The sequence below is a fragment of the Drosophila melanogaster genome, chromosome 3R, assembly GCF_000001215.4.
Source record: "Drosophila melanogaster chromosome 3R".
NCBI classification, from domain to species: domain Eukaryota; kingdom Metazoa; phylum Arthropoda; class Insecta; order Diptera; family Drosophilidae; genus Drosophila; species Drosophila melanogaster.
The window spans coordinates 22,164,411-22,188,707 of NT_033777.3; the positions used below are offsets into that span (position 1 = coordinate 22,164,411).

Genomic DNA, 24,297 nt, shown 5'->3' on the forward strand with positions numbered 1-24,297 from the left:
AGGAAGGATATACGTCCACTGTTGTGTACGTCCACTGTTGTGGATACATACGAGTACCTTCGTACATGTGTTCGGATATGTCATGAAAAATGATACACAAAACCCGCTTTGGCCAAGGGGCAGCTGCCCCTCGGATGGATGCCTTCTGTCTTTTATTTTCTGCCTCTGAGCCCTTTTGTTTTATGCCGCCGCCAATGGGCCTTTTGTTGTTGGCCTGTGGGTCTCTCTTTCGCTCCTTTTTCGAGTATAATTTCGTTTAATATTGTTCATTTTAGTTGTGTAATTGTGCGACGTTGTCAAATGACAACTCCACCTCCTTCAGCGCTTCCTTCACTTTCGGTTTTCAATTTTTCATTTCAACCGAATTGTTGGTTATCCTCTTCCTTCGTCGTTTTTGCCGTATTGTTCCTGGCCGCAGATCAGTTTACAGGCTATAGGGAACACAAACTGGTCGAGGGTCGCGTGGGTATCGGATATATAGATATATGTATATATATATATATAAAGTCCTCCTTGGTACCTGCATACTCAGAGATCCGCAGCTCTGTCATATAAGGTTTGAGGTATAAAAGTGGCTTAAAGGGCAGCGCCACATTTTGACATGACATTCTCGGGTTTTTATCAGATCAAAAGCAGCAGTCAGTCGGTTGGAAAATTTCCTGCTCTTCCCTTTAAAAATGCGTATATATCGTATCGTAATTTTCATTAATGGTCTGTGGCGACTCAGTTTTATGGGGCATCTGTCTGGGATGAGCCGAGATTCTGCTAGGCCAATCAAAATGATGAAATTTCAATTCTTCTCCGTGGGCCTCGACCATGTGAAATTCGAGCTAGTTGAGTGGTTTTTAGGGTAATGCGGCCTGACACTGATTTGGATATGTTTTGAGTGAAGAGATTTGACAGGATTGAGATGGGCATAAACTGTTAAAAGGTTAGGATCTGATACGGGAATCGTTCAAGGGTGTTTGGGTGAAGATGGCGGCAAGATCTTGATAAGCTATTTGAAACGTTCGAAACGGAAATGAATTTGAGTAGTTAGTTGCACAGTAGTAAAGTGTAACTTATTGCTTATTAATAGCAAAAATCTTTACCAAATAAGATGAATCTATTAAAATACTCATCCCGAATCATTTATAAAATCGATCTAAAGACTAAAGACTGGTTTTGATTAATTGATAACTGAAAGAAGTTAGCTATTAATGTTTTTGCCCGCATTGTGTTTAAAACAAAAAGTGGCTAAAGATAAAACCCAACAAACAACTCAATGGCTTTGGGCATCATATATAGAGGCAACCTGATGATGAAAGTTGCTTAAAGATAACAAATTGGTTCGATCATGAGGCGGATACAAAAACTTACAAGTTCCCTAAACTTAACAAATTGCTGCGATCATGATGATGATGGCCCATGATCGATATATCTTTAGTCAAGGCCTTTGTTATCATAGTCACGCCTATCGAACGCTTGTATTCTCAATTGTATCTGGCGGATCGAAGCTCCACCGTTAACCCCCTGTTACCCGAGCTTTGCCAATATCCCGTGGCGAGTGCGTGAGTCGATCGAAGAAACGCACTTGGAAGTCATTAATCAAGGCCCACTTAAACACATTTAACCGCTTACGAATTGTAACGAGCCCGACCGCGATTTATTTTTTATTTCGATTGTTTTTGTGGCTTTTTTTTTATTTCTTTCTTTATTTTTATCATTATTGTTATTATTATTATTGTTGATACAATGCCGTTTGTGTTAACCGTTGCCATAAATTCACTTTATTCGAACATCGAGCAACCGATGACGACGACGCATGCGCCGCTGCCACAAAGACGGCGATGAAATCTCAATAAGAGCAGAGAAGCTGGGGACACAAGTAAAGAAAAGAGATCGCTGGCAAATCGGAATGTAAATTTTGTCGCTTCTCGGGAATTGATTTATATCTGCTGCATGTCTGTTGGCGGCGGCTCCTCGTTTGGTTTGGATTGGATTGGCTTGGCTTGACTTGGATTGGATTGGATTGGCGTACTTCACTCCACTTTATTATTCATTGGAAACACAAGTCGGACTGATGCTGATGAACCGAATGGAGTAAAAATTAAGCAGAAACTCTGCCCCGACAATAGCGATAAAAAACAAGCGATGGCAAAATCAAATCCATAGCCTGGCAGCGTAGTAAAAGCCAATGCCGGAGCTTTGAATTTCAATTAATTTGACTGACTGACTGACTGCCTGGCTGTCTAATAAAGTGCCCAAGGGGAGGAGAACCTCGTAAATGTGGGCATTTTCATTTTTATGGGTTAATTGCCATTGTAGGTTTGGCTTGGCTTCGGTTTCGGTTCGGTTCAATCAAAGGCAAATGGCAAAAAATAAATGAAGGCAAACCAGGAGGGAACGAGCGCAAGTTTATTTATCTTCCGCTCGGGAAGAATTTGTTGTGATTTATGTGACTTCTTGGGGTTACAAAAATTGATAAAATATGTGACAGCGAAAGGAAGACAATCTGGCACATTGACAAAATGCTAAATTGGAAATTAATCAATGAAAATTGAATGCAAAATTAATATTTATGGGACAGCTTTTGCCCAAGCGCCGAAGACCAATTAATGCCATCAGATTTAAATATGAAATATTATTCAGATTTGATTATTTCGTATAAAATGGAGCAAAGGAAAATTGAAAATTCATTAATGCGTTGGTAAACAATTGTGACAAAGTTGGTGGTGGTAATAATAATATATAAAAATTTCAAGAAAAATTATTTTCATTTATCATTTCAACAATTCATTTTTGAAATGGCAAAAGGATATTAACAATTAGGCCTGCGGTTAAGTGTGAATTCAACTTTATATTTAAAAAAAATTCCATATCAGCACAACATAATGGTCACTTAAAATAAATTTCGACCAACAATAAGCTTTTCCATACGATAAAATTGACTTAAATCGATGTTTACAAAAACTTAAAGTTTCCCCATTTGGCAACCGCACACATGAAAATAATAATCATTGTAATTATAGTCGAAGCCATAGTAATAATCATAAAATTGTGAAAAATATTCAGACCAGTGGACGAGTAAATTGCCTTGCCAACTTTTGACCATTTTTCCCTCCCCACTCATTCCCCTCCGGCAATCCTTAACCCTTTTCCGCCTGTCTGCCATACACAAATTATGCCTGCATTTAAGTAATTGTTGCAAGCGATGACAACGCTGCTGTTGCACGTCCTCCACTGTCTATCTCTACCACTCGCATTGACAACAAAAAAATACGCAAAAAATGGAAGAGTGCATATAGTGTGTAAATATGTACATACATATAACATATAGAGTTGGAAAGCAGGACCAAGCGGAATTCATAAACTGCAGCGACGACAAATTGATAGGGGGCGGGCAGGAAAGTGGGGTCCAGCGAATATGCACATCGTATAAACTTTTATGAAACGCCATAAAAATATTTATAAAATTGTCACCAAGCTACATGTTTACGAGCATTTAAAAAATGATATTTCCAATAATGCGAAAATTATACAGATAAAAAAGGGAATACTTAAACTGATTGCACAAACGGAAATTACACAGATCGTTGAGATACGGAACGTATGGTATTAAGGGTATTTAATGAGATTTCTTTATAGTAATGACAAAGTAAAGATAAAAAATTTGAAATAAAATGAAATTTTATTAAAGATTCTCAATCTTTATATGAAACTTCTAATGTAACAACATTTGTGAAAACATTTAAGAGAAGTTCGCTTCATTGATTTCGCCCAGCTTTTGACAGTTGAATGCATTTTTGATGCTCATTTCCAGGGAGTGAGGATAGTTTGAACACATTTATCTGCAGCTCCGAAATGGCGTGAGTGTTGCACGTGTCACTAACACAGCAGGCGGTGGTACAGGATGTGCAAAATCAAAAGAATATTTCACACTTGCTGACCCGAAGCGATTCCATGCACTCTTAGCCCCGTCGAATGAACGCACGCAATTCGAAATTGACTAATCCAAAGAGCATTCCTGACACTTGCCTTCTTACCCACACACCCAACCGGCAGAGGTTGCCTTCGTCACTAATGACTTGGCACTTTTCGCAGGACAGCAGCAGCAGCAGTAGCAGCAGCGGCGGCGGTGGCAAAATCATGAACAGCAGGCAACCTGTGCCACGCCCTTGGCTGTCAGGCATTTGTCATATTTCTGTCAAATAAGCGCTTTTAATATTGATAGCTGCCGCCTGCCACTGTCAACAGGATGTTGGCTTCAGCGCGTTTTCAGCGTTTTCAGTTCGAAAAGTGTGGAGGACTCGAGGTTCGGAGCTTGAGAGATTCCTCCAATCCCACGGAATCAGCTCAGTGCAGCTCGGGACGCAATCAGGCGTTTTATGTGAGCAGCTTAATGTGAATTTATTGCATTTCAGGCAGTTGCCACCCGCTTCCTGCTCTTCGCCCTTACATAATGAGTCTCCATTTATTTCCTTTTCATCTTTTCATTTTTGTTTTTTTTTTATGGAATATATTTTTTTTCTTCGTTTCCCTCCTCTTGAGAAGAAATCAATAAATATGCAAACGTCTCTCGCTGAGCTGCCAAATTTTGATTATGAGGGTTAACGATTTAACATTTCATGGGGTCAGCGTAATGATGAGGATTTATGGATGCCAGTTTGACTTAACTGTAGCGCCATTTGTTTGCCGCACTGAACTAACAAATAAAGACAAAAATGTAACATTATGGAACATTAAAAACATTAACTTGGGACTTTTAAAGTTGGTGGGGTTTTCCAAGGCACAGTTCGTTGAAGCCACCTGCGCGTTTTGCTTACAGTATCTTTTTCTTGACCACCCGCTGCGCTGGAATACCAAAAAAAATGATATAAATTTATTTATACTGCGCCAGAGAGCTTTGGCTTCGGGGCATTTGCCTTTCGCGAATGTGTGTTTCTTTTCGGTTCGAAAAATGCAAAATGCCAAAAGGTCATCAGCTTTTGGGCCCAGCATGAAGCATTTTCGCTGGGAGAGCAAAAATTATGATTGCAACATTTGTGGCTTTGTGGCGATGGGCCTGGGAGATCATTATTAGACGGCCGCTGAGTGTATATTTTTTATTATATTCTGTTATGGCTCTTGGTAATGGGTTATAAAACTAGAGTAACAACATCAATCGGTGGCCGTGATACCACATCAATTGAAGGCAATTAAGTGGTGAGCCTAGGAGGCTATAAAAGACACCCGATAGTGCATTCTTTACTTGGGAAGTTAAGATCGTTTGGGGCCTTCTGATTAGACAACATGATGTGTTTAATTGGCTGAAAAGATTTAATGATTGCATTCAGTTAAACTGCTAAATTACACAAGCAGTATTTGTAATTTGGTTTAATTCATTATCCAGTATAATATAAGTATCAATTTATGGAACATAAAGTTACTTGTTAAATCTGTATTAGCAATAATAATAAATAGTTTTTTTTAAGCCATATATATTTGAAACTCATTTGTTTTATATTAATTAATCGAAATTTGCATTTAGACAGAAAATTAACTAATCGATCGATGGCATAATTAATAGGCAAAACTCTGCTTTCAATTAGCATTAAAAATAAATCATTCTGTTCGCTATTACGGCTCAATCAATAAGTATTTAGGTTTCATATCCCAAGATACCTGATCTGTAATGCAAGATTCATTTATTGCAGCTATGGCAACCTCTTTCGAGTCAATTGCTGCTTAATTGCCAACCAAGACTTCTTGCATTACGACCTGTCCTGTTCCATTGGTTCGTGTCCGAGCAATCAATTGCTTAAAGTTTACACAACAATTGCGGTTTAATTAGAGTCATGCATAGTGCATTATATATGCCAAAGCCAGACACATGTGTGTGAATCTGAAACTGAATCGGGTTTTGGCCCCGAGACAGGGACAGTTTTCAATATTTATTGCTGGGTGTGGCATTCAGGCCCCCCGGTCCACCTGATGGCATTGGTATTAAAAAGGGGCTAGTCTAGGGTTCGAAATTCGTAATTAATTTATTGAATGCGTTCGCCTGCTTTCGGTTTCATGTGAATGTGTGTTTATTTTAGCCCGGAGGTTGTAAAATTTTAATGTCCACTTCATTATCTCGACTTGAAAATCTAATTACCAAAAGTGACTGCAGTCAGGTCGACTCGGCCCAGTTCCGTTCCCTTTTTCGGAACATTCTTGAAGTGCTCAATATATACATATGTATATATATACAATATATATGTGTGACAGTGAATCGTTTTGGCTGCTTTTTTCCTGCAGCTGACGCCACAAAAGTCAACAATTTTCTGGACTCAATTAAGAGAGTCGAACTGAAACCGAAACTTGGCTGGCTGCCGACTTGGCCAGGCCTTTAGGTTATTATCTTGATGAGCGGCCAAACTATTTTACGAGCTCAACAACAAGTTAATTAGCCGTTGGTATTAATGCCCCCAGTGGCGGCAGTTGCTTGAAACAAAAATTTTATGTTGTCAAATGGATTTTGGTGGCCTGCCTCTTCATCGTTCCACTTCCACTTCCTATCATTAATGAAGACGCCCTGGTCTGTCGGCAATTTATTTGCTTTTGTTATTCTCTTATTTTTCTGTATAATTTTTATTGCTCAATAACTCCGGGGACTATGCAAAAATTGTATAAATAAATATATATATATGTTTGCTCAGCTAATGATTATAATTAGATTGCCCCAAAGTGCGTGGACTTGGCCATCTCAATTGCCATTAAGTCAAAGTCGTGCGACCGGCGAGCGTGTGAACATTTTGTTTATGCCGTTTCCGCTGCGCACCTGCAGAAAAAATATATAGAAACAAAAAAAAAAAAAACCAACAAAAATAATGATAAATGAAATCAACGAAAAATTGTTTCGCCTGGCTGTGCAAATAATTTTTAATTAAATGGCAATTGCGCATACGCCGCGTGTCCGTCCCACCGAGATGTTAGATAGATAAATCGCTAGACAGCCAAGTGCCAGCTGACACAGCTGTTGGCGACGTGTTGCAATTGCTGTCGCTCTCGCTGTTGCCGCTGCAACTGCAACGGCAACAACTGCACCATGCCATAAACTCAACAATCCCAATTGCAATTTGCTTGGCCGTTTATTGAGCCGCAATTTGATTTGCTCGCCAACACCTCTCACAATTGTCTTAAGCTAAGGCCAAGGGTCAAACACGATCCCAATGACAGCGTTTAAATGTAAAAGCAATAAAAGAGAACTAAATTCCGGCCGACAGACAAATTAAAATGGCCGAGGCGACCCTAAAAAAAAACGAAAATCTGAGAAAAATCGTTTTTGTATAAAATGCGTTACGACAACACGCCCACACGACATCAATTTGTTGACTGAAGGCAACAACTGCAACAAGTCCGGCTGGCCACAATTTATTCGACGATGTTGCATTAAATTGTTGTTCGCATCAGTTCGGTATAGTTTCTTTTACTTTTTTGCCCCTGCCCAACCCGTTGTGCCCTGCGTGGGCGGAAGATACAAAATTAAACTGAAACAAAAACAAAGAGAGAAAAACCCAAAACAAAAGCAAAACAAATCGAGCCCCCGACAAACTTTGACCCCAAAAAAATGCGAAGCCAATAGGTCGGAAGTGAAAGGGTTGGTTCGTGTGTCATAGGGACCCAGAAGCGCTGGCATTTAAAATGATGTCAGTTTTATAATAAAAATGTAATATATTATGATTGCGGTTGGAAGTGGGTAGTGGCTAATAAAATGGTGGTAATGTTAAAATATTCTATAGAAATAAAAATATAATTACCCAACAATTAAAGCCATTAAATCCTTTTATATTCTTCTTGTTTCTTTTTTTTTTTTTTGCCAATAACTCTAAATGAATTTTCCAATCAATCTGCCATCGAAGTTGTACCCACTTTAGCCACACATTTTCCATTAAATCATTGAAATAAAAATACTCAAGCTCGTAATTGATTCTATAGACTCTTCAAAATCACTTTCCCAGCAATTTGCGATTGATTTCCGCTTAGCGCAGCAAGTAAAAGTTCAATTCATGACATTTGGTCGACAGTTTTATTGGTGAATAATTGGTCATCATTGAAGTATTTGTACGGCGAACCAACCGAATGCCGAATACCATCGTCGAACCCGTCCATGATTGATCTATTCAATGCCAATGAAAATGAAAATGGAAACAAAGCAGCTGCCACACCAGGCAACAAAAACAACAAAAACGACAACAATGCTGCCACAAAAGCAAAAGAAAAACTAGAGAAGAGCGACTGAAAAAACAAGAAATCAGCTTAGTCACTGGGTAAAGAGGTGGGTGGGTGGTGTTCCATGGTTCTGGGGAGTGGAACATAAATTATATGATATGTTTGTCCTTTATCGAAAGGTGTGGGGGTGGTGAGATTGGGCGAGGCCTTCTGGATTATGGGAACGATTATACCTGGCAACTAGAAACGGAAAAGGGTATGATAGGATCTAAGATTGGTTGGATTGACTATGTTGGAAATCTCAAAAATGTAATTTTGACATTTCCGTGCTTCAATTTCAATAATAAAAAAGCTTAGATCAGTGCACATGTTGCAACTACTTTATTTGACTAGCTATTAGTAGTATAAAGATTCAGATTTTTTCTATTTGATGGGCATTATGGGATCTATAATATAAGTTGGCATTCTTATGCGCTTCTCCTTTTGCGGCTGCTCGTTGACGAGTCAGGCAACCACTAAAATAATCCATTAAAGATAAACTGAAAGCAAACACTAAACTTTAGTGCTATGCCTGGGGAAACCGCAGTGCGCCCACAACATACCCGCCCACCCACTCACTCACTCACCCACTCCCACACTCACTCACTACCCATGAATGGATTGATAATCAATCATTTATCAATGAACGAGGGAGCCAAAAGCGCGGCACACGCCTTTCCATAAAAATATCGGCAGTGTGTGTGTATGAGCTTTTAGTTTGCGTTTAACGCCTCATGGATTCTCGAAAGCGGAAGCAAGTTTTGGAGGGGGTTCCAACCCATGATGGAGCGATATGTGTGCATGAGCAGGAATGCACGCGTTATAAGCCCTTTACCTAGATAAGAACTTCGTTCCCAGCCGAAAGATTGTGGGAATTTCCGATGGGGTGGCGAAATCAAGTGAGAGGGCGTATGCAGTTGAACAAACCGCAGCTGCTACTGCATTTAATTAATTTTCTAGCATTCTGAGTTTGATTTGAATCTCGGCAGCGCAACGAACGTCATCAACATCAATTGTGGCAATAGCCGCGGGCTCTATTGATTTGTGCGAGATATATTATGGTGGGAATGCCAGATTTTCCGAGAGGTTTCCCTTGGCCATGGGACTGGTGGATGGTTGCTAGGGGAGTGGGGGACGTGTAGTTATATCATCTATTTTGCATAGACATATGCGGGCTCACCATATGCGGCCAGCCATTTGAAATTTATGCAATTTTCCGGCCGCTCTCTAAATTATTGAAAATAAACGTTTTTCGCTGACTACTAAAATTTTCCCCGCTCACACACAATTTTTATCCATTTTTGCAGGAGCAATGCGGCGAAGCGGTGGCGCCAAACAAAATGTGAGGATAAACCAGCGTTGGAGCCTTCTGGGATTATGCTAAAAATGCTCAAAGTGCAATATAAATTTTTATGAGTGTACGCGCTGAATTTTTACGACTGTCTGGGGGCGGGGAAAATAAATTAGAGAAAATGCCACAGGGAGGACGATTTAAAACAATACAATAGCTTAAAGTGGCAAACGGAAATTGCATGCAACCAGGAGGCGTGGCACTGTACGCCCCCCGAGCACGTGACGCGCACACCAAGCCAACAGCGAAACTAATATAAGCCATTTTGTAGCGCTAATTCGCAGGACACACGTAAACGCAGCACAGCTACGTCTTACGTAAAAACACCACCCATCTGACACTTGGAAATCAAGCAGAAACCATACACTCACCTCATCATCATCATCATCAACATGGCCGTTAGCAATATTGTCTGCGAGTGGCTAAGAGCTTTGGGCCTGGCCCAATACGCCGAGAGCTTCCTGGACAATGGCTACGACGACCTGGAGATCTGTAAACAGGTCGGTGATCCCGATCTAGATGCCATCGGCGTCGAGAATCCTGCCCATAGACACAAGCTGCTCAAGAGCATCCGATCGCTGAGGGAAAAGGGCGCCGCATCCGTTTACTTTATGCTCAACGATCCCAACTCGCTCTCGGGCAGCATGGAGATCCTCTGCGAAACACCACCCAACAACGAACTGGAGCTCGTCCTGCGGGAGCAGCTAGAGACGGACGGAGTCCGGCTGACCGCGCATCCATACTCAACACCGGTAAGTTTAGCTTTTAATTTATACTAAGTGTGGGTTACTTCACAATTTAAGCCGCTTTGAATCCTTTCCCGCAAAATACTAAAGTTGAACTGCAGAAAATTCAACTTGGAAAAGTCGTGCCGAGCATCAGCATCATTAACATGCCGAAATTCGACTCCCCTGGCTGATACGGAATATATTTGGGGCGAGCGAGGGTTTAAATATCTATTAAAAGTATCTGCCCCTGCTGCCTGCTGTCATAAAACTTTCAATCCAGCATGCTGAAATAACCCGCACATACCCGCTGCAGGCTAAACTTTGGCCAGAGCTTTCTATTACGAAATCCAATTGCAAACAAAACTGAAATTGCACTCGCCCGGTCCCCTAAACTATGAAATAACCCCCCCTCATATTTGGGTTGGGTTCCGGTGTTGAACCCACCAATTCCATTGCCGCCCACAACAGGATAAAAGAAAAAAAAAAACAAGAAAGAGAAGCGAACGAGCTGTGCTGCTCCCTGGCGAAAAACTATTCAATGTCAGTTTACATACTTAAATTAAAATTCTCGACATGCGAAGCAGAATCAAATAATGGAGAAGGGCAAAGGAATACCAGAAGGGGATCCCAGGGGCAGTTGCATCGTTGGCAAATGTCAACCCGGTCCGGTCCGCACTTGACAGTAAAATGGAGAACATTTAAACAGAGGCAAAGCAGCAACTCCACCTTCGGTCTTTGGACTCCTCTCATCCAGATCCAAGTGCTCAACACCAACTCTCCGCTGACCAGTGGCCTTTCTGTATGAGAATGGGTAGCTTTTAGCTTTGGCTTCGCCACTGCGACTATATAGTATAACCCCTTATCCACCGACTGGAGATTCGAGACTCGAGTGTCATGTTGCTCCATGCCGGTCTCCATTGTTCTCCACTCAGCGAGTGCTTCTCTCTGGCTGCCCCTTCTCGTCGTCATTGTACCCGAATCCCTGAATCCCAGAAACTGTAACTCCAACTCCTGGCCAGAGCATCGCCCAGGTAGGCGACATATCATGTGTTACCAAAAAGGCACCGATGGCCCCGAAACTGTTTCGTTTTCTGGCCAGCAAATCCACAAGGTGCACTGAGATTGAGGTGTTGCAACAAAAAATTTAAAGAAAAAGTAACACAATAATAAGTTCAGTAGGTCTTATAAAATTTAAAGCAGTTACATTTGTTAGATCCACTTGAGATTTTAATAGGATTTTATTTTGTAAAAATTCGATTCCTGGTATTGAATACACCTCAAAATTATTTTCAGTGCAAGGGAGCATTTAAAAAATACCTTTAGCCTTCTGGCTTCAGGTTCTGGGTTCTGGTTTTATTGCTGCGAGCGAGTGTAATTAAAATAATGCCAAAGAGCAGACAAGTTGCCGGATAAATGGCAACATTTGATGGACTTCTCCTTTGAAGCTATGGGAAAGGCTAAAGATGATGCTGCAGCACCGGCGGAAGTTTGATTTATTATGCAAAAATATTTCGCAGCTTAAAGTTATAGCCCCTCCAACGAAGAAATCTTAGAAGAAGAAACCTTTTTTTAAGCAGAGACGAAGAATTTTGCACATCAGTTCAGTGAAATGTGATTTATTTATACGAGGCAGGATATCGCATAGGATGGGCACACGGGGATGGATGGAATGGTCGGCAACGTTGGGGGCACAAATCACGTCATTGAGTTGTTTTCATCAAAAGGGCAGGCATGCAGAGTCTCAGATTCGCAGTCTGAGTTTCAGTCTCAGTTTCAGTCCCGCATTCATTTCATTCATTCATTCAGTCACTCACTCACTCACCGGCCGCCTCCTTCACCGTTGGCCAGTTTTGTGTGTGCGCGAGTATTTTTATCCCGAAAACTATCTTTGGGGCCTGACGACCAACAACCAACGGACAACCGACAACCGTCGACGTCTTGCAGTTTTGTATCTGCGTATATATCGCTGGCATACAATTTTTATTTATTACTCATTCAGCTGCAAAATTGTTCCTTAATTGCCCATATCAGCTGAGAAATGAAATTTATTACCTGGCGTGTGTATATCGCCAGTGTCCAGTCGTCTTCCTCCGCCAATCCAGTCTTCTCCTGTCTGCTTGTATCTTCGCCTGTCTGCCGCATCATTATCAGGCTCAACTGAACCCAAGTCGAGCTCCTCGGAGTCGAGGTGGAAGTTGGAGCCGGGAGTCGGGAGTTCCTGGCATCGGCAGATATTTTCCCCCAGCTTCATCGACATCATTAGTTTTGTGCGCCGTGCCGACAACGTTTTGTATATTTACTTAATATTGCATTCGGTGCTCCGCTCTTGGCCGAAGGAGCCATGACCATTTATCTCGGACTCCGAGGAGGAGCAGCCTTCTGTGATTTCTGATTTCTTATGCCAATTTACTTGGGACTGGTCGTTGAGGTTGCTCCACATTGTTGGATGAGCCAGCCATTCAGCCATCCAGGCATTCTCATCATCCAACATCCAACATCATCATCATCGTCATCATCTGTAGCTGGTAGAGCCACCATAGATCAAAAGACAGTTTGCTTTAGTTTTCCCTCCTCGCCGTTGTATAAATTTATTTTATGTGCCTTTAGCCTTGACCAGGTCAAGTTGGTTGCCTCTTGGGGTCGTCTCCTGTATATTTCCTCTGTATTTTATTCTTCCTGCCTGCTGACCGAACGAACGACTTGGCTGACTTTAAGTTATTTCTGCACCGGGGCTTTATTGATTTGTCCCCTTTGATCTTCTGGCTGAGCTGTGGCATGATTTCATTTTTATGAACTCGAGTTTGGATTGTCTTTTGCCCCTTTCCTTGGCTCTCCTGGATTTTGCGTAGCGTGGCAAGTAATTGCCGCAATTCAATTTGTTCATTTTGCCTACGTGCTGTGTGGCTTTATTATTGTTGATTTTATTCGCCCATTATGGCGGAACTTTTGTAGGAAATTGGTCAGTCGGTCTGTTCTTGTCTGGACTCACTGCTCATTTACTTTCGATTATGTGCTGCCCCTGAATTGAAATTAATGGGCTAAAATAAATCATGTTTGCGGAAACTATGGTTTAGGTTTCATAACTCTGAGAAATGCCATAAATAACATTGATTATCTGCGAAACAAATTTTTCAAAAATACGCATAACCCTTTAAGTTTTAAACTTCTCTTGTACATTTTTAAGCCGCTTTGAAGTTTAACCCTCAGTTTAGTACAACTCTATTTTAGTTGCTGTTTATTTAACAGAAGGTTAAGGGTTTCACCCCCCGAATCTTTAACAGATTTCCTCTAAATCTCTATTAACCAATCTCCCCAAACCCTTTGGCCAATTAATTTTGGACAAGTCTTCAGCAGCTTGACTGAGTTTTCTTTCATTTCACCCGCATTTCGTTCAGCATCTGCATACATCTTGAGCCTGCATTTTCCAGCAGCTAGACTTCAACTTTTGTCATTGCACTAATTAAGACAAAAAGCGGGAATTGTTATGGAGTTTTTCATCATCGCAGGACCAACATCAAAGCAGCCAATTTTCCAACTCCAACCCTTGACGGGAAAAAGGGGGAAAATTTGCATAGCTTTCACCATTCAACTTAATCAAGCATTTAACACCAAAAAGTAAAACTGCGAAACCATTCATTGCTCATAAAAAATTAAAGTCTAATTGTGCGCGGCGGCAAAGGGAAAATGAGGAAATTGGTGGAAACGGTGGAAGTGTGGGAGTGGGCGGGCCAAAAGGGAATCCATGTCCAGGGCAACATTGTATTTTTTGTTTTGTTTTCCTTTCACACCGCCTGCCATCCGTTTTGGACCCTAAACTCGACTGAATGGCAGCGGGAAAAACCCTCTTCAAAATATATATCCGCCTCCTAACAGGAGCAGGAGCACAGGAACAGGAATTGAAATTCGAGCAACAGGAGGTGGGCAGGACAACGGCAAACCGAAACGTTTGCTAACGTGCTGCGGCTGCGTGCTTTTTAATTAATTTAATTGCAATTTAATTACGCTTGCTATTTAATTAAACACATTGAACAAGCGAACGCGAACAAGTTGGCCGTTACGTTCCAACGTTTGCTCAAGCCCAATTGCATGCAAGTAAGGCTTGTGCTTTTACTTTTTTTCCGGGGCGGATCCTCGGCCCTCTAAAAATTTGGCAATAGTCACTCTTTTATTTTTGGTGGCTTAATTAGAGCCGACTGCACAAGTTTAATTGATTTGTTAGCTGATAAAGAGTTGGCCCTTTCAGTTGGGAGTGCGGCAAATGGGTAGAAACATTTGATATATGAATAAACTTTCAAAGTGAAATTGGTTTTATTTGAACAAGTGAACAACTGAAGTTAAGTGGTACTACCTCTTACAAATACCGCAAAACATTTCCGACACATAATTTAGTTTACCAAGTGTGTAATGACTTTTTCCTCACCATTTTTGAGGTACACTGTTGCATCCTGGTTTCAGCTGTTTGCTCCCCATAGACCTCGATAATTTGCGGCTCCGTTGATAATTGACGATTAATTTAATAGAATGCCCAAGTTGGGAGTTGTGGCCAGTGCTCTTTTTTTTTTTTTTTATTTTGTTCCTACTTTCCAGGCTGGCCGTTGTCGGCATGCTCAATTGTGCGAAGTTATTTCGCATTCGCCGCAAAGTGGCACCAAAATGCTGTCGTCGCCTGTCGCCTGCCTGTCGTTGCTGTTTCCTCGGTTTGGTTAGTTCTAAACAACTTGCCACATGCTTCGAAGCTGCAGCTATGGTAGCAGCTATGAAGCTAAGGGGCTGGGTAGCCTGGCGAGCTGTGGATCCATGGACTTGGCCTTACTTGGAGTTTATCTCATATTTCACATGCCGCCGCAATTACTGCGGCTACTTACTGCTGCTGCCATTTGCTCCCAGGCCCCAAACAACTCCAGTGTCAACTGACTGGAAAAAGAGTAGGAGCCGCCGTGTCCGCTGGCTTGAAATGTTTCATAAATACTTGAGCAACGCGGCAAACATTTTGCTTATAAATCAAAAAGTGACCACGGCGGTTTCTCTTTCTCCGTTTCTCTCTATCCCTCTCTCTCTTTGCTAGCTCGTTGACAGGCGCTTATAAATCTTGTCGCGCACTTCGCGACCAGCTTCCCCAATGGACCACGGTGGCCAGGACCAAAAGCCCAGGCTGGCATCCAATGCCAGCGAGGACTGGTGGACGTGGAGGACGTGGACTTGGCCTGCCCAGTTGGCCAGTGCAGCCTACGCCAGGGCCACTTGTGCGTTTCATATAACCAATTACAGAAAAGAGTGAGAGACAGCGCGTGGAAGGAGCAGCAGCGACGAGGATAAGCGAAGTGAAGCCGACTTGTCCTTTATTCAATTTGTTTCCCCAAGTCTTTTAGCCTTTTTATACCCTTGCCTCTGAAGTACCTTACAATTTATGGGAACTAAGTCAAAATAATATAAAAATGTTTCATGTTATTTAGTGTTAGTTATGTTAAGCCCTTTCTGCAAGTGTGAACTGTTCCATTTTCTTAAAATTCAGCTTTGGTCACACAACCAGTTTTAGTGTGACCATCCCATTCACCCTTTTTTGAGTTTATCTAAGTTTGAACTCCAATCGCTCCACCCCATCGTTCCCACTTGTTAACCTTAAATTTATGTTATTCGAAAGGAAATATACTCATTGGCAGCCACAAGCTCAAAAAAAGAGTGCATGAAGGGGGGAAATGCGATAGCTAAACAAATCGCATTCGAGTTGACATAACTCGCTGTCAATGTGTCGTCTGTATGTCTCATAGTTGCTGCCGCTGTTGCTGATGTTGCTATTGCTATGCTATTGCCGATGTTGCTGCTGTTGTAGCAGCAATTACACATTTCACAATTGTGCCACGCTAATGATGGGAGTCCCACGTCCAAAGCGCCGTTGACAACTGCCTGTAGATTTTTGTGACATTAGCCAATTGTACAATTGCGTGGAGTGAAAGGCGGCCTAGGAGCATAGAGTACCGACTTCATTGCTCCGTCCCCAGATCTCTGACTCAACTCGATTCTCCTTTGGCTTTGGGGTGATTGTGCTGTCCAGTCCATTGATATGCCCGTCGCTGCTAAATGTCAATTAATGTCATCAACTTAGTAGTTGGCTTCTCCTTCTCCATCCTTTGCTTGTATTCCTCGTTTTTCTTTTTTTTTTTTCGTCTCTCATTTTTCTGGCTTTGTCCAGCCTTTGAACGATTTCGCTTTTAATTGGGCGTTCGGCCAGCGAGCAGCCTAGATTTTTAGTGGGCGGTTCCATAGGCAGATTCCACTGCTCTTGACTTCAACCGCTGAATGATTAACCAGCAAGTGAAAGTTGTTTGCCTGACACATTTACTGCCTGGCAAGGCAGTAAGGAACTGCATTCAAAGGGATCCTCGTCCGCGTTCCTCTCTCCATTCCTTTACCATCTTTATCCCTTGCTCTAGATTTGGGCCTGGTTTTCAAGCTGGAGCTAATTAGAGCAGTTCCAGGCTGCATGCATAAATCAAACATTGCACAAGTGCATCGGAGGTCCAGGGATGTGGTGGTTGCAGATGCATCCTTGGATTGCAGTTTCTGTTTGCAGTAATTAACAAGCAGCTGCAGCGATTAGAAACGAGTTACCAAAAAAAAAAATACTAGTTGAAAATTATTGTCACATGCTACTTCGACTACCAAATACCCAATGGTGCCAAAGGAATTAAATTATTTCAAAATTAAAGCATTTTTAAAGTTTAAAAGCAGCTAAGATAAGCAAATATATAAAATTAGATCTCATAAACTGAATAATTATGGATTTACATATACTTAGCTTGGTGGTTATCTAAAAGATTTTAAAAAAGTTGTAATATTTTCAAACTACATTATGTTATCATAGCACCCCAAACTAGGGTATATATGCAAATTCAGTGAATCGAAAAGTGTTGCAGCTAGATCGCAGATTCTCAGCCACTGCCTAGTCCTCTTCCCAAAAAAACCTGGTTGCAAATGTTGTGCAAATAGTCACTGAATTTGGTGCAAACGCATCTCGGGGCTATGAAGAGATGGGAAATTCTGGGGTTATGGTAGTGGTGTGGAGTGGAGGCATCTCATATCTGTTTGGATCCTCAGCTCATGGATTTTTGGGTCGCTTTGGTTTGAGTTTTTGATTTTTGCCTTGGCCATGTTGTCATAACTCTCTCCATGCCGAGATGGATGTTTAGCTGTTGGGGCGGGTGGAGTAAAAGGTTTCTCTGGGGTTAAGGATGGGGATATGGTCGTTCACGTTGCGAGATGTTGTTTGGCTTACACTAAACGACATAAGCATAAATCTCACTTACCTACAACTTGATTTACTTACTTCTGTCTGCCTTTCTCCATCCGCCCCCGCTCCTTCTCCACACGCTCTTTCTCTCTCTTTCGCATTCTGTATCGGTCTCTTTCTCTGTGCGACGTCATAACGAATGTGGCCCTGTCAACATTTCAACTTTGCGCCATTTATGTTGGTCAGCCGCCTGCAGTTTTCTGCTGAGCTTTGAGCTCCAAGTCGTGGACATTGGGTGTGTGTTTACCAGTGTGTGGGAGTGGGTGCTTCACGTTTATTTTTGCATGTGCAGACATTGCCCTCTGTCTCTGCTCGTAGGCGTAGCGTTTTCCCTTCCTATCTCCTGTTTCCAGTCTCTGCAAACTGCAAGAAATCATTTGAAAATTATTTAGCATTGCTCCGTTTCATAAAAAACGACCTAATGGAATAGTGTGACCCTGCCAAACGAAATGGGGGATTTCCAAATCAGCATATTATTTTGAAGCTATCAGTTTTAAGTTTTCAATTGTTATACCATATAAGCATTTATTAATATATTTATTTAAGCTCAGCGTTTAACTGAAATGTAGAATAGCATGGAGTTTTTCTCTCTGTGCATGAGTATTTCATGGGTTACTTCATAAATATATTTCCTGTTTTATGGTGGTCCACTCTCACTCCGATACGTTACTTATGATTCATTTGGCAATTTGGGGTCGTCTGACATTTGATATAAATGTTGAACATTTTGTGCAGCCTCGTAAGGATTTGCATAATGATGATGATGGCGATGATCATTGGGGGGCTAGACTAAATAGGTTGGGGGTTGTCACGGTCCACCAGCATGGGTTAAGCCATCAGCTTCTTTCACATGACACGCCGGAGCCATAAATTTACAATTCCCCCGAATTGGTTGGCGTCTAATCCCTGGGCTCCAAAACACAACCAGCCACAGCCACACCTCACTAAATACATTTCCATTTGGCGGCCACCTGCACCATTTTATCACCTCGGAAAAGGCTTGTACGCAAAAACCAATTTGGAGCACCCACACAAAGGAGGAAATTTAGTTGTTAAACTCAAACAATTTCAACAATATTTCTGCACATAAATTGCAGCCATTGGAGGGACACTTGTCCCCTTGCGGCCCCTCCCTCGGTTGACATTGTTGCACCATTCAGTTGCATCGCATCCGTTGCAGTTGTTGCGGTGGCTGCTCCCCTTTTTCTCCTTCTTTCTTTGGCTTTTTTTGGTCAGTCAACGACTTCGCCTGGGGGTCATAAATTTCCACTTGGCGGAGGAGGGAGCACCGACGACATTTGGCATTTTCCCTGCATGTTGCTTCAAGTGAATTATGTTTGGCAGACGCAACTGCAACAGCAACTGCAGCAACAATGAGTTCTCATTTATTTATTTGCATTTAACTTTGGCTTAATTACTTTTCCAGCAATCGGAAAGAGACCATTGATCAGAGGCATATTTTTAGGAGAACCAGTGTGACCATCTGCCTTTCTTTTAGTTCGTTTTGAAACAAAATGTACTTTTAAGATGGCCTGCCATTTCGCAACCATATATTTCCTAAGCCCTAATTACTGACCAAACTTAATGCCTGGGCTCCTCTTTCGGCTGCTTCTTAAATCCAATCCTTTGCCAGGCCCCTTGATTTGCTCGATAATATTACGTTTTCATTAGCCTGTCCGGCTGCCTGCTGGCTGCTTAATTAATTTTAGTTGATTGTGAGACGCGTGGCATCTGTGGAGTGTCCAATAACCAGCCGAATTTCGAGCGCCGACCGGGAATCTTATCTCCTGACGACTCGCATTCTGGCGATTCGATTCGTTTCGCTTCGCTTTGATGCTCAGGATGAAGCTCGCTCATCAACGGGTTTTCGCAAGCATATCAGTTTTCATAATTGGCACTGCCCAGAGTTGCCGGCGGTTGTTGTTGTTGTTGCTGCTTTGGCTGCGCAAACATTTCATGTTCAAGCTTCCCACTCAAGTGGACATTTGAGCCTCCTTTTCGGCCGGGTCTCTCATCTGAGCTCATCGGAGGAGACCCGAGACTTCAGTTCTGGTCCATTGCCATGGCAATGTTTATGTTGTTGCGTTGTATCTCTGCTGATATGTGCAGCATCATCACCTCATTTAGATATGCGATATGCAAACGCTTTGGCTACGCTTTACGACTGCCGTAGCAAAAGATACACGGGGCGAAAATTTGGAACCATATCTGATTTGTATATATTACTTAGTTTAAAGTGTGACCTTGCAATGTTAAGTACGGGGTTTTTATTTAGAATCCTTATGTATATTTTATTTCCTTTTGAAAAAACATTTTAGAGTTAAAACTCCAAAAATAGATGCATTTTTTTTTTAAATATGTTTTTACCATTGTTAACCCTTTTTTTCGCTGCATCTGCATCTGGGTGTCTGCTTTTTTTTTTCCATTTACAACTCGGTTGTCGTTGAACTTGACCCTGAGGCTAAGCCAATGAAGAACATGCGCCTTAAATGCCAGAAACCGACTCGGACACGGACGCTTCCTTTCCAGTCTCCAGAATCCAGACTCCGGTTCCCAGTTCGTGTTCCTTGGTGCCAACGCATTGCACTCAATGAAATGAATTGGTTGACATTAGTAAGCAGACGAGTGTTGTTGCAGTTGCAGCTGAAATTCTAAACGGGCAGAGGGACTGGACTCGAAGACCATGACCAAGAGGTGTGAGAAGTGGTTGTGGGTCTTAGCTGCCTTTAAATGGGGTATATATGTCGGATTGTTTAAGCGAAAATTGAGATGGAGTCGGATCGCTTAGGTTGTGAATGGTCAGGCCGATAAGATACGAAAATTGAATTGGTCTGCTGTATGTGGGAATGGGTTTCATGGGAAGGTGCTACCACAAAATGCTGGGATTAATCAAAATAATGCTAAAATAAACAGAATACTGTAAATATCCCACGGATACAACTACTCTGAGCAGTGTGTAAGATAACAGATAGCACATCAAGTATGCAGTCTTGAAGATAATCGAAAATACCATTATGTAAAGTTAGCTTCGTGTAAATGTGTTCCCATATGTGTTCTATATACTTAAAATTCTTCTTTTTTGATGCACCCACTTGCAAAGCAATTTATTTCTATTTAAATGCTTTGAAAATTCCTAACATTATTAAACGTTTCTCATTTGCGATCGTTTAATATGCCATGACCGAGTTGGGTTCATCATGACAATTAAGCAACAATTTTCAGACGTATGTATGAATTCAGTTCCATCTGTCATGGTCTATCAAAAGTGTTGTCACTTCACAGCTGTCTGAGCTGCTCAGGCCCAATTCATATCAATTTTCATATAGCATCCAACTGCAGCTCCATTTCCCAGATACATTCTCACTGCCTCGCAAAATTCCCAAACACTCCACTCAGCGCCAACTAATTTCGCATGCCCTGCCACCACGAGTCGAGCACTTCAATCCTCGTTTCCAGAGGCAAGACAAAATGCATAATAATTTCAGCTTCAGTCCCTTTTTTCCCTAGACTCCCCCTGATTCCCAACGATTCCATCCTGGCTCCATCCATAAAACACCCAACACAGACTGAGACGGGACTCAACCCAATTCCATAAAGCGAAAATCTCAATGAGCGTGTGGGGGGGGGAGGCATCCATATCCATATGCTAAAAACGAATTCGCCGTGGCGCACTTGTCTAAAATGACATAATTTACGGCGTAGCGCAGTGCCGCAGTTACGCCCACCCAACAGGGCGAGGAATTTTATAAATAATATTTCACTTGTACATATGAAAATTACCCGGGCTCTCGCACGGTTGTAAACATACAGTGAGCAAAAATTTTGAATTAATAAATGGCACTACAACTACGTATTTTGATATTTAATGAATAATATATTGTATTTTGCATATTCTTAAAGCTGTTTTGTTGCGCCCCAGTTGTTCCCAATTAATTGCTATTTGTAGAACTATTTTTTCCGCAGTGCAAATGTGAATGCTTTGAATGTATTCATAGGGCCTCGTGCAATTTCTTGACTCTGCTCTGATCTGTATGTTGGTCTGTCGGCTTGCTCTTATTGCCAAATAAATTCATGCAGCAGTGAAAATGAAATGTGTAAAATATGTGGCACGACTGTCTGAGCCGCAGGCAGCGGCGGCCAACAGCCAGCGGCAAAAAGGAGGAGGCCTTGCCCCAAACTTACGGCCCCAGCTTGGGGCAAAAGCCATTTTTATATGGTTTTCACTTTTTGTGTGTTGCTGGTTGTTCTGTTCGCTTGTTGATTGTAGTTGCAGATGTGTTGCTGCTGCCACACAGCAGCAGCATCAGGAGCAGCAGCAGCAACAGCAGCAACACTGCCCTGCCCCAAACTCCAGACCCAATTTCGGTTGCCGCTTCTCCACCGCTCGGCCTTAATTAACTGCTTATGAATCTGCATATGCAGAGGCAGTCGTCCTCCCTTTGTGTGTAGGTGCTGTTTGCTGCTTGTTGCAAACTCGAAAAAAAGCGGTGGAAAAACAGCAGAGAGCAGAGAGATGTGAAGAAGAAACCAGAAAAAAAGAGAAAACAGGATGCTCATTTAAATATTTAATGAAGTGCCTGTGTTGCTGCAAGAGATCTAGGCTGCAGCTAATCGTGCCAAGCTCCCCACATGTAACAGTTTCGGTTTTTTTTTTTTTTTGTTTTGCCCCATCTACACTTTAGTTTTCATTCCTTCTCTTGATTTTTGGTTGGGTTTATTTTTTTTCGGACGCCCAGCACCTCTTGACCCATTTCGAGGCTGTCTTTAATTAGAAATTAATTGCAACAAAATCGGGCAGAGTAGAAATTATATACAGAGGAAGTTACGAGCGGCGCCTGCAGCGCCTTGATTTGATGGACATGAGCTCGTTGGAAGACTTGGCTTGACACATGCCAAAACAGGCAACAAACTATGAGGCGGCTTTAGTTTTTTACTGGCATTCCTCCTGCGCACACAAAAGAAAAAAGAAATTCCTCTTTGCTATAATGTGAAATTACATAAATTATGTGAATCAAGAAGCTACATATTTGGGAAAAAGACCTAAAACACTTTTGCTTGGCTGCTTACTGAAAATAGCTTAAAAAAGAAATAAATTAAAGAAGAAATTAAAGAAACCTATGATTTTCCATTGTGTACCTGGCTGTGGTTTTTTACTTATTTATTTCGGTTTGCATTACATGGACATGCCTTCAATTCAGTTGGCAACACCTTTCAGTCAAGTCATGGTCTGTCTGGGGTCTGGTCCCTGGGTTTTGGTCCATTGTCTGTAGGGCTTCTCTGACGGTTTGGTTTCCTCTCCGCACCGCCTACACATGGAGCCGGGTGATTTTTGCTTAAATTTATATTTACTTTGGCCCGGCTGTTGGATGGACCTCATGTTGTTATCATGTGACATATGTGCATCAACGCCCCATGTTCGTTCGAGGCCTGTCAACGCGGCCCAGAAAGACACCCGTGGTGGTGATTGTATTGGTGGTGCCGATGGTGGTGGAGCTGCTGCTGCTGCTGCTCCTGGTCGTGGTGGAGTGGAGTGGGTCCAAGATTTATGCTGACAACTCGGTGTTTGATTGGCAAATGGATGGGGTCGTGGCTTCGGGGGAGCCAGCGCGTCGTATGCGTAATTTGACAAGTCTTAAAGTTACCAGTGATTTAATGCCGAAGAATACACACCCAATATACACACAGCAAAACTGCAGCCAGAGAAGTGGCAACTTCCGCATGCCGCTAATTGGCAGGAGCTGTGTGGCAAGCCGCGGGCTGAGGGGCAGGAGCCAACGGGGGGTATCCTTGGCTGGCAATTAACCCGCATTGCCCCAGTCGCCGGGTAGTTGAACTCCAAGTCAGGCTTTTGTTCTCTCCTATGTGCTGGGCTCTGCTCTGCCTGCACCGTCTTTCTTTTTTCGGCAATAAACTAATGAGCGACAAAATGCAAAAGCCGCAGACTAGTGAGAAAGGGGCATATAGGGTGGGGTATTCACACTTGGCATGCAACCTACACTTAAAAAAAAGTATATGAGAACGTCAAAAGAAACTGGAAAATAAGTATTTATTCCCTTTACTTGGGTTATATTTAAAATTAAAGACTCAGGCAAAAGTTTCAGCTCTGTTTGAAACCCCTCAGAAATCATGTTTCTCTTTTTGAATTTCTAAATAATGAAGTAAGCAAATTAATGTCAATTTTTTGAGTGCAGCCTTGCCCGTTCTCTGGGCCTTAATTAGAAGGCAACTCCCAGCGACCAAGTTGGCTTAGACGCTGACGATGACACCCAAACAACTTGCAACTATGCACTATTAACCCTTTGTGCCTCATGTGACTGTCTGTCTGCCGGCAAACGTATGTGTGTGTATTTGCTATTGCATGCGGGTGTCCTCGGCAAATCTCATTTAGCAATTTAGCCGCACACCCACTCGCTCGCCTTGGTATCTGTTGCCTGGCCCGGTTTTGCCGGCCCTGTCCCTGTACCCATGGCTCCACGGATCCGTGGATCCTTGGCTCACGTCCATCAGTCGTTTGCTCGTTTGCCTGCTCGCTCATTTAATTAACAGTCGCGCGCCACGCCATATACTCCTCGTGAAAAAAAAGGCAAAGTAAAGGAGGCTGGGCGGGCTCCACTTCTTTTGGTTATTCTCTGAAACCGAACTGAACTGAAACTCAAGCTGATGCTGAACTGAGGCCACATCTATAGCCAAAGTTGGAGCCTGGCTCAAGGCGTGCT

At 42.3% G+C, this 24,297-nt stretch overlaps 1 protein-coding gene across 7 annotated transcripts in view; it reads left to right on the forward strand.

Moving 5' to 3' along the window:
- The window catches only part of SKIP (Shal K[+] channel interacting protein), a gene marked incomplete at its 3' end in the record, with an annotated part of 162,297 nt that overhangs the window by 30,581 nt on the left and 107,419 nt on the right, over positions 1–24,297 (forward strand). For 6 of the 7 annotated variants that reach the window (NM_001260304.2, NM_001275899.1, NM_001260305.1 and 3 more), the window contains one exon: positions 9,522–10,317. In NM_001260304.2, the coding sequence (NP_001247233.1) occupies positions 9,958–10,317 (360 nt within the window). In that variant the 5' untranslated portion in view covers positions 9,522–9,957. Of the gene's footprint in view, positions 1–9,521; positions 10,345–24,297 lie in introns of those variants that run through there. The other variant, NM_001275897.1, reaches the window with a different exon arrangement.